Raw genomic sequence first — 15,632 nt, 5'->3', positions numbered from 1 at the left:
TGCGATGGCATCACAGCCGGGTGCCCAGCTGGTGGCCTCTGTCACGGCTGGCGTTGGCTCTCCTCTCTGTGCCGGGACAGCGGGGGCGCCACCGTCCGGGGTCCCGCCCTTAGGGAGCGCGTCGGAGGTTCAGCCTCTGCCCAGTGCTGCGCGGGACCAGGGCCTCATGCGGCCCAGCAGAGCCCGCGCGGCTGCCCCATCTGTCACCGCGGCTCCCGGCCGCTCATTCCATCCCGCCGGGCCTGGGAGGGAGGGTGCTCGGGGGCAAATGTCCGCCAACCTCCTTGGCTGACCCCACGCCTTCATTTCGAGTTGCTCTGTGCCCTGACGTTAGCCGCTGCCAAGTCTCTTCGGAGGGAGTGAGAGGTTGGGGTGGCGGTGTGCCCGGGTGGGGGGCTCTGAGCTCCCCGAGGTGTGATTTGACGGACAGGCCGGCCTTCTGGGCAGAACTGCTACGGCCCCGTGTCACCTATGTTGTTCTTGGGACCCAGGAATGAGGGTGCAAGCGCCGAGGGGTGCTCTAGGCACACAGTCCTAGCAGCTCATACCGGGTTGTTTGGGGGCTGGTGCGGGAGGTGGTTCATGGGGCTCCAGCCCCATTTTCGTTTCCTCTGGGCCGTGAAGTCACGCCCAAGGTAACCCGCGTCTGGCTGCCTGTGAGGGGCTGGGGACATCCCGAAGGTCGGGGCCATGGGCGATACAGGCCGTGCTGTCCCAGTCTTCCTCCTATGAATAGACGTTTGTTTTCACATGTTAACGTGAAATACATACAAAGTGCTGTGAAGGATTGCATTCCACGAGCATTGTCCGTGAGGTTCAACTTTTTATAAAGACAGTTTCCCTTGCTGACTGTACCTTTCCTTGTGCACGAGTTTTCACTGAGTCGGCTCACCTGTTACTTTTTACTTAAATCCTGACTGGGTAATGCTCACTCTTGTGAACCAATGATATTTCCTCAATTTAAATATCCCTTTATATTCACTCTCCATTTCTTTATTGGACCATAAGCGATCTGCTTTAAAGTAAAATTTAATGGAAATTTTAAAACAAAATGTTACGAGTTCCATACAGAAAAGTTGGAGGCCAATCACCAACATGTGCAATGAAAGACAGATCATCTCTCATATCACCAAAAAGACCATTGATCGCCAGTATTTTGGTACCTGTCTTTCCATGTTATCTTCTCCTGTGGGGGATAATACACTGAGTGGCCAGATTATTATGCGATCTCTGAACGCATAATAATCTGGCCACTCAGTGTGCGTGTGCGTGTGGTGTGTATATATATAATTAGAGGCCTGGTGCATGAATTTGTGCATGGATGGGGTCCGGCCAGCCTGGCCAGGGGGAGGGGACATGGGCGGTTGGCCGGCCTGCCTGCTGGTCGAACTCCTGGTCGAGGGGACAATTTGCATATTAGCCTTTTATTCTATAGGATATACACTGAGTGGCCAGATTATTCTGTGTTCAGAGATCATAATAATCTGGCCACTCGGTGTATATGCTCCTAGATACACTCTTTCATTGGCTTTACTTTTCTGAGCAAAATGTTCTCATACTGTTACACGTTTCCTTACCATCCGATAGGACTTGCCTACTCCTATGTCTTTTGGGTGTATTATTAATTTGTTAACCAAACACGCGCTTTGAAAATTTTGGTTATTAGTAGCATGTCCTCGCAATTGTTACTCTTCTTTTCCTGGGATACGTGAAACAACCCCGTGCAGGTGATACGCATTTTAAGGGCTTTGATCCGTATGGAAACAGTATCTTGTTGAGACATTACATTTACATTCCACACACGTCATGCGACGTCTCTTCCCTCGTGCCCTCGCCGGCAGGGGATGCTGGGGTTTTGACAGATAAAAACCACACCATCACACTTTGCATGTATTTCACTGCTGGTGAATTTTATCTCCTGAAGTAGGTTTGTTGACCTTGTGTGTTTCTTCTTTGAAGAATTCTCCCATCGATTTTATTTTTCCCCTGTTGGGATTTTTATCTTTTTCTCATTAAGTTATACACGCTCCGTATTCTTTACAGACATTAACCTTATAACGTGTCAATACGCTGCTCTCGTGTCTGCCTTTGGGTTTTGGTGAGGGATTCGTTTTCACGGCCTGGCGACGAGGAGTTACCTCCGGGGATGAGGGACTCGGAGGAAATCTGCTTCGGGCCCGTCCTTGTGTTAAGAACTCGGGCGGCAAAGCAGACAACGCGACTTTGCCCAGAGGAATGACGAGCGGCCACGGGATTTCCCGGGACCTGCAGCTGGAGCGAATCCCGCCTCCGAGCCGCACGTCTCAGAACCTTCCAGATGTTAGTAGAGGGCACTTCATCTCTGATGGTTACTTGCTGGCACTGTAGGCACTGGAGGGTCTTTGATGTCTGTCTTTCTAGGAGTTTCTCTGCTCTCTTCCCTTTGACAAATGATGCTTGTGAGACGCCTCAGACTCTTGTTTGTAAAAAGATAAAAACCACCCAGGTTCCTTGCAGATGACATGGTCCTGAGTCAGAATGGTCCTGAGCCCGAGAGGGAATAATTGGCCGTAGGGCGTCGATTAAAATTCCAGCGCCGCATGGAAAGCGGGACCCTCCTGTCCTTTGGAATCCAGGGACGCTGCGGTCATGCGCTGTCACCGCTCCGTGCGTTTTTTGCTGTGATGGCGACAAGCCTGCTGCCTGTGTCCCTGGCCCCAGCACCCACCTGCCAGCATCCAGCGCCTCCCTTTGTTGGGAGCTGAGTGGCGTGTGGACTCTGATCGGCGGGGCCTGGACGCAGCTGGGGTCTCGGTGTGCCAGGCTCGGTGCTGAGGGAGGAGGAAGCGGCACCGGGCGGGCGGGCGCCTCCCCTGCGACAAAGAGCCATCGGCTGGTCCTCCGGGGCCGGCGGGCCGTTGGAGGCAGATCATGGCCTCCCTGGCCCAGGAAGGCTGCCTGGCGCTCCCACCATAAGTGAAGCGAAGCCCCTTCCTCTCCCGTTGCCGGAGGGGCTTGTGCTGCGAGGCAGCGTCGCTGTGGCCGGGGGCGATCCCTGTAGAGACCCCACCCCGCGCCCTGGGGACAAAAGGAGAGGGGGGGATGTAGGTAAAACCCATCGCGTTTTGAACCCCAGACCCCAGCTCTTAGCTCCCACAGACACCGCACGTTCTCACCGCCGCGCAGGCTCTCAGACACGCGTGTTCGGGAAGCAACGTGACCGCGCTCCTGAGGACCAGATGCCAGACGGGCAGTGCCTACGTTCATTCGTGTGGGAGTGCCGGACTCTCCTCAGGAGGAGCAAGCCCATCCCCCAACATTTAAAAAAATATATATATATTTTTTATTGATTTCAGGGAGGAAGGGAGAGGGAGCTAGAAACATCAATGATGAGAGAGAATCATGCATCGGCTGCCTCCTCCACGCCCCCCACTGGGGATCGAACCCACAACCCGGGCGTGTGCCCTTGACTGGAATCGAACCTGGGACCCTTCAGTCCGCAGGCCAACGCGCTATCCACTAAGCCAAACCAGCCAGGGCCCAGGAAATGTTTAAAAAGTGAATAAGCTATGAAAAGAGTCCATTTCAGGGTTCTATGTCCCCCGAAAAGCAGCTCTGCCCACTTTGTGAAGATTTCCACTGCGGCTTCTTAAGACTCGCCCCGCTGCTGGGAAAGGAAGGGTGTGCGCTAGGAGCGGTCAGGTCAGCGCTCCCTGTCACCGCCCCCCCCCCCCCCCGCCCCCCCAGCACCCGCCGTAACCGGGGCGCCGTCCACGGCTCTGCACGGACCGCGGCCCCTCCATGATAACTGGTGCGGCTACTCAAACTGGGGACAGAAGAAGGGTGTCCGTTTGATCACCCGGTGGCGTCGGCGTCGGGGCTCCTGAATTGAGCAGGCCGGGTGCGGAATCACTCACACCAGCGTGAGGATCGCTGCTGGGGATTAGCGAGGATTTGTTCGTTGGGGCTCATGTAGGTGCTAAACTCGGGTAACTGTATTTGGAGGGCTTAGCTGCAGTGACGCCAGCCCGGCTTTGAAGAGCGGCCGCCAGTATGCGTCCCCGGGCGCCGGTCTCCCAAGCGCTCGGGTTTAGCGTCGGCCTGCCTCTGTGCAATGGCTCCTGCAGCGGCGCGTTCTCACAGCCTGCGTGCTCCGCCTTGTTCGTGGTTTATAAATTGTCGGCGTCTGCTCTTTTTTTTTTTTTATGTATGTTATTTATTAATTTCAGAGAGGAAGGAAGAGGGAGAGAGAGAAACATCAATGATGAGAGAGAATCATGGATTGGCTGCCTCCTGCACGCCCCCCCCACTGGGGATCAATGTGCCCTGACCGGGAATCGAACCTGGGACCCTGTATTCCGCAGGCTGATGCTCTATCCACTGAGCCAACCCGGCTGGGCCTAGGTGTCTGCTCTTTATGATCAGGAAGTAGATAGCGATGTTCCAGTCAGAGAGACAGTGCCACAGGGTCTCACTCACAGGTGGAACCGGATGAACAGAATAAATTGATGATCAGAATGGATGCAGACACAGCATGGGACAGATGCGGGATCTCCGAGGGAAGGCGGGGGTGGGTGGGAAGTGACCAACCAAAGCACCTGTTTGCATGATGCATGGCATAGGGGGGTGCAGGCCTGGATGGGGGGCAGGGGCAGGCTAGAAGGGACCAATCTTTATCAACAATAAAGATTAAAAAATAATTTTAAAAATAGGTGGCTATGCTATTGCTTCTTGATACCCCTGGAAGGAATATTAATTATGAGCCCAGGGAGGGATTTCGGGGTGGACATAAGACCCTGAAATAGATTGTTTTCCTTCGTTTACTCAGTTTTTAAACACATTTTTGGAGATGGGTTTGCTCTTTCTGGGGAGAGTTTGGAAAACCGCACGAGTAAACGGAAGGCATTACGTGTCTAGCACCGGTGTTCTCGGGGGCGTGGCAGCACTGCGTCCGCGTAGACGGCCGAGGATCCCAGGAGAAAGGGCCCTGGACGTCGCCGGGTCCGGAGGTGGTGGTTCCTCGGGTGGGTCTGAGCAAAGTCCCCCGGAACCTTCTGGAAAGGACTCACCATCTCGGGGCCACTCGAGACCCTGTGGTCACGGGAGGAGGTCACCATAGGCACACGGGCAGGAGTTAGGAGCGACGGCTCCAGCCCTCAGGCTGACCTTGGGGGTCAGGGCTCAGAGGGTTCAGAGGTGGTGGAAGCAGCAGGAGAGCCAGGGCGAGAGGCGGGGCCGGGAGGAGGGCCGGGCGGCGGCATCGCCCGGTGACACCGCCGGCAGGAGGCCGGGCCCGCCGCCCGGTGAGGGTGTGACGTGCCTGGAGGAGCCGTTTCCAGGGCCGGCAGAGACGCGGGTCCCGAGGGGGCTCCTCTCCCCTGGAGATGCCGTGAGGACGGCTGGAGGGACAGCGGGGACCGGAGCATCAGCACGGCCGGGCCACGAGGCAGCGCAGGCCCCGAGGACCGACTCCGCCTTTGGGAGAAGCGCTGCTGGGGGTGAAGGCTGCCCGCGCACCGCGGCCGCGGAGAGGAGCCCTTCACTGCGCAGGCGCCTCTGCTGCCTGACTTTAGGAAACGGCCTGAAATGTCAGTGCCGACATGTACACATAAGGAACTGTGTGACATTGAAATTGGGTCTCAAAAGAACTGTTGGCCCAGAAAGAAACTCACTACAGACTGATTCATTCGCCTCCCAGCATAACCATTATGGCTTGTCTCATTTTCGGTTCTTATAAGTGTATTTCTAGTATCACATGAGCTCACTCATCTAGGGGAAAAGATGAACAACATAGACTGATGAACAAGAACAGACCCGGAGACAGGGAAGCATAGATCAGACTGTCGGGCCTCAGAGGGAGGGTAGAGGAGGGTGGGGATAAAGGGGAGAGATCAACCAAAGGACTTGTGTGCATCCATATGAGCCTAACCAGTGGTTAAGGACAACAGGGGGGTGGGGGCATCCGTGGGGAGGGGTTTGGGATGGGGATGGGGGGATGAGGACAAATATGTGATACCTTAATCAATAAAGAAATTAAAAATAAATAAAAGAAACTGCCGCAGCCACGCCCGCCTGCAGCCACCCTGGTATGGCAAGACCCTCGCCGGCACAGCCCGGAGGGCCTCAGGCTCAGGTGGTGGTGAGCATGTCTGAGCAGGAAAGCGCTTTTTAAATGAAGGTATGCACACGACCTTTTAGACGTGATGCTGTTGTACCCGTAAGAGACTACAGGGCAGTGCACACGTGACGTTGACATGCACCCCAGAACAAAGACGTTCACGGCGCTGCGTGCTCGGGCGGCGCTCTCACTGTGGTCTGGCCCGGCCCACGCGGTCCCCGAGGCCTGCCCGCGCGGCCGTGCGTGGTCACGAGGCTTCGGTCCGCGACGTCCCACTTGTACCACAGTGGTCCCGGAAGGCTCCAGTGGAGCTGAACAGCTTCTGTTGCCTAGCGACGTAGCCATGGTAACATCCTAACGCAGCACATGACACGTCTGGTGATGCTGGTGTCCACACTTACCGCCCTGCTGGGCGCGTGAAAGTCGATCACATACGATTATGCGCAGTCCCTCCCCTGGACAATGGACATGGGTGCCTGTTTGGGCTTAGGTACATGCTATCCTTTTCACTGGTATTTTAGAGTGTGCTCTTTCTGCTTATTGAAAAAATTGCCGTAGTCTGGCTGCCATGGCTCGGTGGTTGAGTGTCGACCTATGAACTAGGGGGTCCCAGGTTCGATTCTTGGTCTGGGCACATGCCTGGGCTGTGGGTTTGATCCCCAGTTGGGGGTGTGTAGGAGACAGCTGATCAATGATTCTCTCTCATCATTGATGTTTCTCTCTCTCTCTCCCCCCTCCCTTTCTCTCTGAAATCAATAAAAAAAAAGGGAAAAAATTGCTGTGAACCAGTAGCCGAGTCACCCCAGCGGCAGCCGCATGCATCTCGTGTTAACTGCGCCTGCTGAGCTTGATTCCCTCTCCGGTGCTTTTACAGGTTTAGTGCCGCCTGAGGGTGCGGCGTTATCGAGTCCACAGCCGTGCCAGCCAGGCCCTGGGCCTTCACACTCCCCACACTCACTCCCTGACTCCCCGGAGCGTCGTCCGTCCTGTCCAGGCGCACACTCGTTCCCTTTTATGAACCGTGTGCTGGGCCGTTCTCTGTTCAGATGTGTGCAGACACACAGGTACATGTGTTACAGCTGCCCACAGCGTTAGCACAGTCACACTGCACAGGTCTGCACGGGCGGCAGCATCGGGGGCGTGCACATGCCTCTGCTGTTCGCCAGGGACGAGGTCGCCTGCCGGGCGTGTCTCAGCCGCCTCCGCTGTCGGGGTGTGTGTGTGTGTGTGTGTGGGGGGGATGGCTGTGTTTCCCCAGCAGCACCGCGCCTTGGACCCGCCTCATCGGTCCTGAGAGCTCCTTCTCGCTGGCTGCTCCGCCCTCTGCCGTGGGTCACCTCGCCCGCCTGCGAGGGGCGGGCTTGGCCGTCGTCCCCAGGATTTTGCTCTGAGGAACAATGCCAGGATGAGTAACCTGCGGAAGGAGAAGGGAGATGGAAGAGAAATGCATCGTCGTTTCCCAGTTGCTGCCCCGTTCCCCACGCAGCAGCGGTGGGAGAGTGCTGGCACGTCTGGGCTCCGGTCACAGTCAGTGCTGTGTTACCCTAGCGTGGCACCGGGCCCGCCCCCACTGACCACACGCACCCGCCTGGGCGGCACCACGCGCACCCCCCTGGGCGGCACCACGCGCACCCGCCTGGGCGGCCGGCAGAGCGGGTCCACGCTGGGACCCTCCCCGGAGTCCGTTCAGTCGGCCCGATGCCTCCGTCCGGCTCTCTCCCGCCTCCTGTCACAGAGGACGTGGGGGCCGCCGAGGGGCTCAGTGGGCTCCCAGGGCTGATCCGCCTCGGAGAGATGGCGCCCGGCGGTCCATTTTGCTGCCAGGAAGTGTAACTGGACAACCAGGGTGTCCGGCTGCCTGTCACCACTGGGGCCAGTTCAGCAGAGACAGGGGTGACTGCTATATGAGCGTTGATTCCAGTCCTGCCAGCAGCGCGGAGAGCAGTCGGTCACCCACAGACATCTGCTCTGAGCCCCTGGCCAGCGGGCTGTGTACCCACGAGGGAGAAGACAGCTGTGAGCTGCGAGCTGCGAGTGCAGCAGGGAAGGAGGGAGGGTCTGCCGTCCGGCCTTCAGGAGCTCCACGTCCGGTAACCCGGTGGCTGATCTGTGATGTTGCAGACAACAGCCCGTCCCTGGGGCCGGAGAATGGTCAGCGCTCCTGAGAAAAGTCCCGGAGGGGGCGGGTCCGGCACAGCCACCAAATCAAAGCGTGTCCTGCCCTCGGTCTGCTCTCACATGTGTTTCTCTTCTGAGTCCTGGGCCCACCGAGGCGCCTGTCTGTCAGCCTCGTCTCCGCCTCCAGCGCCCCGGGGCCTGTGAGAAGCTTCTCGTCTGCAGTCCGTGAGGCAAGGGCCTGGTCATTGGACAGCTGTGGCTCCCTCTCCCTGCGGGTCCTTCCCGCTCTCAGCAGAAACTGGGATTCTGAGCAAGAGCCCACTCGGTAGAATGGAGAACCCAGAAATCGACCCAAACCACTACGCTCAATTAACATTTGACAAAGGAGGCAAGAACATACAATGGAGCCAAGACCGTCTCTTCAATAAATGGTGTTGGGAAAATTGGACAGATACATGAAAAAAAAAAAAAAGAAACTAGACCACCAACTTACACCATACACAAAAATAAACCAAAATGGATACAGATACTTAAACATAAGACGGGAAACCATAAAAGTCTTAGAGGAATCCACAGGCAGCAAAACCTCAGACATATGCCAAAGCAATTTCTTCACCGATACAGCTCCTAGGGCAATGGAAGCTAAAGAGAAAATAAACAAATGGGACTACATCAAAATAAAAAGCTTTTTCACAGCAAAAGAAACCATCAACAAAACAACGAGAAAGCCCACTGCATGGGAGAGCATATTTGCCAATGTTATCACCGATAAGGGTTTAATCTCCAACATTTACAGGGAACTTATACAACTCAACAAAAGGAAGATAAACAATCTAATCAAGAAATGGGCAATGGACCTAAATAGATACTTTTCAAAAGAAGACAGAAGGAAGGCCAAGAGACATATGAAAACCTGCTCAAAGTCACTAATTATCTGAGAGATGCAAATCAAAACGACAATGCGGTACCATCTCACACCTGTCAGGATGGCTATCATCAACAAATCAACAAACAACAAGTGTTGGCGAGGATGTGGAGAAAAAGGAACCCTCGTGCACTGCTGGTGGGAATGCAGACTGGTGCAGCCACTGTGGAGAACAGTATGGAGTTTCCTCAAAAAACTAAAAATGGAACTCCCATTTGACCCAGTAATCCCACTCCTGGGAATATATCCCAAGAAACTGGAAACACCAATCAGAAAGGATATATGCACCCCTATGTTCATAGCAGCACAATTCACCATAGCTAAGATTTGGAAACAGCCTAAGTGCCCGTCAGCAGATGAGTGGATTAGAAAACTGTGGTACATCTACACAATGGAATACTACGCTGCTGTAAAAAAGAAGGAGTTCTTACCATTTGCAGCAGCATGGATGGACCTGGAGAGCATTATGCTAAGTGAAATAAGCCAGGCAGAGAAAGATAAATATCACATGATCTCACTCATTTGTGGACATAATGAAAAACATAAACTGATGAACAAAAACAGATCCAGAGACAGAGAAGCATCCATCAGACCGACAAACCTCAGGGGGAAGGTAGGGGAGGGTGTGGGTAAGGGGGAGAGATCAACCAAAGGACTTGTATGCATGCATATAAGCCTAACCAATGGACACAGGCAACAGGGGGGTGAGGGCATGGGTGGGGGGGTTGGGGGGCAATGGGGGGAATAAGGACACATGTAATACCTCAATCAATAAAGAAAACAAAACAAAAAAGAGCCCATTGGGGCCCAGGTTTTTATCTATAAAACTAGTAGCCCCTTGCAGGAAGATTCCTGCAATAGGGCTTCCTGCTGCGCTCTCCCCCGCCCTGCCTGCTTGCCTCCCTTTCCGCCGGCCCCGCCTGCTTGCCTCACTTCTCTGCTGGCCCCGCCTGCTTGCCTCCCTTCTCCGCTGGCCCCGCCTGCTTGCTTCTCTGCAGCTTCGCTCCCTTCTACAGCTCTTGGCTTCTTCCTATGCTGTCTTGACATGCAAATTAACCACCATCTTGGTTGGGTTAATTTGCATGCTCACCCTGATTGGCTGGTGGGCGTGGCTTGGGTGTAGAGAAGGTGTGGTCAATTTGCATATTACTCTTTTATTAGGTAGGATGGTAATGCTGATATCCACAAACCAAGAGAGAAATCCTCAGAGGTGAGATGTTCATGTTATTTTTGTTGTTACCTTAAGCGTCAGGAGATGTGATGCGGGAGTTGGGCGGGTGTCTCCGAGGAGTGGCGAATTCTGGTGAGGGAACGGGGTCCAAGAAGGGAGACCCCACAGAGGCGGCTGCGGGCGGGCGGGGTCTGTGGGCCTGAGCCTGGGTGCGAGGGGAAGGGCTTTCAGGTTGAGCCTGGTGTCCCCAGGCTCCGGGGCTGGGGCTGGGGGGCCGTGTCGGAGGCGCCGAGGTTGGTTTGGGGTTGGAGAAGGCGGTGAGAGCGCAGGAGACACAGGTAAAGGCCTCCTTAAAGGCAGACCCGGCGTCTCACAGGAGACTGGCGGAATGGAGTGCGATGGGGGCAGGGACCTGAAATTGCGCTTCCTTGCCAGAATACATGGATTTCTTGGGCTGCCTGAGCTTCATTTCTTGAAGTGGACAGGAAGTAACGGCGTCTAAATTAAACTCATTTTTCACTCACAAACCCGGGGCACGTTGGGCTGCTGCGTGTGCTTCTGCAGGTCCTAAAGCACAAAACCAGCCAAACACACACCGCACGGTGCTCGCTGCTCTCGTGGTTAGCCGGCACGGCACGGCACGGCACGGCATTCCCCTCTCCCGGTGTCAGCTCTAGATTTGGGGTGTGTTTCTGATCCCGGCACTGTCAGGCGGCCGGGGACAGGATGGCCTCTTACACACCTGCTGGAGAGACCGAGGAGCAGCCCTGGCCCGGGTGGGGGTGGGGGGGTTAGGGGGGAGGGTGGGGAGGTGAGATTGGGGATGGGGTGCTTGGGCATGACAACTGGCCCCTGACTTGCTCATGGAAACTCTGTTATCAGGTGCCTTCCCGGTTGCCTACTGCTGGTAGACTTGTCCTGTATTTTTTTAAAAATATTTTTTTATTGATTTTTTACAGAGAGGAAGGGAGAGGGATAGAGAGCTAGAAACATCGATGAAAGAGAAACATCGACCAGCTGCCTCCTGCACACCCCCTACCGGGGATGTGCCCGCAACCAATGTACATGCCCTTGACCGGAATCGAACCTGGGACCTTTCAGTCCGCAGACCGACGCTCTATCCACTGAGCCAAACCGGTTTTGGCTGTCCTGTATTTTTTTTAAAATATATTTTTATTGATTTCCGGGGGGAAGGGAGAGGGAGAGAGAGAGAAACCTCAGTGATGAGAGGGAATTATGGATCGGCTGCCTCCTGCACGCCCCCTACTGGGGATGGAGCCCGCAAACCAGGCATGTGCCCCGACCTGGCATCGAACCGTGACCTCCTGGTTCATAGGTGGACGCTCAACCCCTGAGCCACGCCGGCCGGGCTGTCCTGTATTATTTCGAAGGCGCTATCTATCCACCAGGGGTCAGCGGACAGATCATGGCGGTAGGAGGTTGTGAATTAAAACAGAGATGGCTCGAGGGGAATGATTTTAGAAAACCCCTGTTCGGAGCGGTCGGAGCGGTCCTGCTCAGCGTCCTCGCGCACAGTGGGTGCCCTTGGCCACTGTCCCTGTGAGTCACCCGCCCGGTGGCTTTCCACGGGCTCTGCCCGCCCCTCTGGTTGTCAGGAGTCTGACCTCTCTGGAAAGCACAGGGGGCTCCTGTGGTCTTTTCTGCTCCCCCCCCTCACCCTGGAAACGGGGGGGGGGGGGGGCAGTGGATCCTGACTTAGAGTCCGGCTGGCACGGGTCCGCCTGGGGGTCCTGTGATTTAGATGTGGCTTTTGGAATATTCCGAAATATAAACATCTAGGAAGGTGAAAACTATGGGAAATGTCTTTAAAAAATGGAAATGGGGGAGGGGTGGAAATCTTTGTAATATTTGTTTCTAGCATTCTTTAGATGCCTGAATGCCACGTGCCTTTAACATGATTGTCTTTGCCTTTCTCATAAATGGGTTACCAGTGCATTTAGAGAGATGATAGGCTAGAACAATAATCCTATATAATAGAGGTAATATGCAAATTGACCATCACACCCTCACAAGATGGCTGCCTATGACCAGGCCGGCAGGGGGGTTAATGAGGGACGACCAAATGACTGAACAAGCAGGCTTCGTGGGGCGACTAGGCCAGCCGGGGTGCTGTGAGGAGCGACCAGGCTGGTAGGGGGTGCAGTTAGGGGCGATCAGGCTGGCACGCAGAGGCAGTGAGGGATGATCAGGCTGGGGGGGAGGGGGCAGTTAGGGGCGACCAGGCAGGCAGGCAGGTGAGCAATTAGGAGCCAGTGGTTCAGGATTGTGAGAGGGACATCCCCCGAGGGGTCCTGGATTGAAGAGGGTGCAGGCTGGGCTGAGGGAACCTCCCCCCCACCCCATGCATGTATTTCGTGCACCGGGCCTCTAGTTGGGAAATACTTGTTTTCCCACGTTTCTTTTCTCTTTTAAGAAACTTAAAGGAAAGGTCTGGGTGGGGCGTCTCCCCGTCACCGTCTCTCCCGGGGGCCCTGCTCCCCACCTGCAGCCCCGCCCTCTCTCCCGCCTGTGTCCTCTGTGAGGTCCCCCCACCCTGGGCAGGGCGCCCCAGTGACCGGCTTTCTCTTCTCTTTGCAGTGCACGGAGGCCAAAAAGCACTGCTGGTATTTCGAAGGACTCTACCCAACATATTACATGTGAGTATCTGCCCGCCCGCTGGCTTGATTCTGTGGTTACGGTTCCTAACGGGACTGGTTATGGGACGGGGAAAGCCCTGTCTTGGGGGGCCCTCACCCCGGCTCTGTGGCTCTGCTCACTGGTGCACAGTGACCCCTGAGGACACCAGCCTCGGGCCAGTCGCGCGGAGGACAGTGTGAAGTACCGGCGCTGTGGGGTGCGGGCCCCGAGGCGGCTGTGGGGGTGCGGGCCCCGAGGCGGCTGTGGGGGTGCGGGGCCCGAGGCAGCTGTGGGGTGCGGGCCCCGAGGCGGCTGTGGGGGTGCGGGCCCTGAGGCCCCTGTGGGGGTGCGGGTGGGAGCTTGCTGACCGTCAGTCACGGGCATGGTCTGAGGTGGTGACATGCGATGCTACGTGAGTCAGAGAAGCCGGGGACTCCGGAGCCAGCTCCCCGCTCTTTAGGAACAGAAATGACTGCAACTGGGCCCGGAGAACCGGGTGGGCAGGAGCGGGTTGGGGCTCCTCCGCCGGCCACCAGGGCTTTGGGAGGAGAAGAGGCCGTGGCTGGGGGAGAATAGGAGAGCTGGGGGGTGCGAGGGTTGACCCCCAGGGGGTCCTTGTTTACCTGCGTTTTACTAAGGAAACCTGGGGACCAGCGGGCCAGTTTCATCAATGTCACGGCCGATGGCGGGGGTCAAGCCCTTCGCCGGGGCTCGTCTGCCGCTGGGTCCCGCTCGGGCGCGTGGATGCAGCCGGGTCCAGGGTGCTGGCTGCTGGGTGTTCTGTATACACACTTGTTGTAGTTTCAGGTTCGGATCTCAGTGCCGCTGAAGGAGGGAACGGGGGGGGGTGGGGTGGTGTGGGGGGGATGGGGGGGACCTCTGAAGTCAGTGGCACGGAGACGGAGACTCGCGGGAGCCCACACGCTTCCCTCCCCGTGGAGAGGAGGCGGGAACCGGGTGCAGGGACGGCGCCTGCTCGCGTGAGAAAGCAGAGGGACACGGATTAATGACTCGCACAGAATGAGCGAGCCCCCCAGCAGGTCACGCATCGATCCCTCGGGGTCCGTGGAGACCGGTCACTTCCACGCCACGGCCGGAGGGGCCGGGAGCGAGTGGGTGGGCGCCGTGGGGCTGAGGACGAGGGCGCAGGCCCGCCCCGCGGGAGCTCCGGCCTGGCTTCCCCTCTGCACCCCCACCCGCACCCTCGGTGTGTGCGGGCGGGCAGCGGCCCCGCCTCCGCGTTCTGCTCTGCTGGCCTGGCCCAGGTCATTCCCAGGCCTGCCCCGCGCCTCCTGGGGAGCCGCTCCTTCACAGGGGCCCCCTCACCCGCTGACGGTCGGGGCGCGTCCTCCGCTGTGAGTCATGGACGCCGTGCGTGGGGAGGCGCTGTTCGCAGGTGTCCGAGCAGGAGTGGGCAGCAGGCTCCACGGGACAGTGCCTGGCCGGCTGCCCGCCCCGCCTGCGGGCGCTGGAGAGCCGAGACCGGGTGCGGGGCCTGAGACCAGGCCGCCTGGGCCACCCTCCTGGCTCCTGTGAGCCCTGGGCCTGATGGGCGGCCCCCTGCGGGGAGGTCAGCTCTCCTGCTTGGGGTGTGCAGGGTGGAAAGGGGGGGCGGGCAGGGCACAAACAGTGAAGGAGACTGCGATGACGCCGCGGGCCTGAGGGGGCCTGTCCCTGGCGAAGGCCTTGCTCGGCTCCTCTTCTGGGGGAGGAACAGCCCCGAGTGTGTCCACAGGCGCCGGAAGCCTCGGGCTGGGGTGGGGAGGGGGCGGCGAGGGCGTGCACAGTGCCTGAGGCAGGTCTGCAAGGACAAGGGCACCGGACCGGGACCGGGACCGAGTCCTGTCCTCCCGCCCGTTTTGCTGAGGAAACGCAGGCTCCCGGAGGTTGAATAACTCCCCGTTAGTGGCAGGACCAGGACGAGCCCCCTAGCTGGCCTGGCCCGTGGCTCTGTCTCCAGCCCCTGCCCCTGGAGGGCTGCACTCCGTCTTCGGAGCCGTCGGGGTCGGCCCAGCGGGACCCACCGTGCACCAAGGCCAGCCTGTGGCGGGACCGCAGGGGCACACGCTCCTCGGCCGCCCTGGTCAAGGCCATGGCGCTTCCCCGGCAGGAGCCGTCGTGGGGGGGCCACGGGGCCTGTGGGACCGTGGTGCTGTGGGTCACATTGACCGTGTCCGCCTCGCACCTTCCGTTTGGGCCGGGACACGGACAGTGGTCAGCGTGGCCGTGGGTGGCCTGCAGCGGCGGCTGTCCGTCCTCTGCCCGGGACGCCCTGACCCCGTGCCTCTCCCAGATGCCGCCCCTACGAGGACTGCTGCGGGTCCCGGTGCTGCGTGCGGGCGCTCTCCATCCAGCGGCTGTGGTACTTCTGGTAGGTCACGCCCGCCTGTCCATGCTGCTCCCCTGCCCCGGGCCCTGCCCTCAGCCCCGCTGTCGGGACCACAGCGACCCCACCTTCCCTCGCCTTCCCCCGTCACTGGCTCGGGGCTGCCTCCAGCAGGCAGGCGTGTCCGCTTGGCCCCACGGTGGCATTTCTGTCCCAGAGTTGCCGGGAGCCCCTCCCGGTTCCCAGGCGGTGGCGGAGGGGGGCGGGCGGGGAGAAGGCTGATTCCTTCGGATGGTGGGCGGGCAGCACCTCATCCTCCAGCAGCTCCTGGCCAGTTTCCGAAACAATGCTGAGGTCA

The 15,632-nt window shown here is 57.9% G+C and overlaps 1 protein-coding gene across 1 annotated transcript in view; it reads left to right on the top strand.

The window, feature by feature from the left end:
- VOPP1 (VOPP1 WW domain binding protein) overlaps positions 1-15,632 on the top strand; it is a 36,154-nt gene that overhangs the window by 15,301 nt on the left and 5,221 nt on the right. The window contains 2 exon segments of the mRNA XM_079785583.1: positions 12,910-12,968; positions 15,242-15,319. Coding sequence (XP_079641709.1) covers positions 12,910-12,968; positions 15,242-15,319 — 137 coding nt within the window.

This window comes from Cnephaeus nilssonii (genome assembly GCF_951640355.1).
Source record: "Cnephaeus nilssonii genome assembly, chromosome: 12".
Classification (NCBI taxonomy): domain Eukaryota; kingdom Metazoa; phylum Chordata; class Mammalia; order Chiroptera; family Vespertilionidae; genus Cnephaeus; species Cnephaeus nilssonii.
The sequence above is the reverse complement of the archived record's forward strand: the minus strand, read 5'-3'. Positions and strand labels throughout refer to the sequence as shown.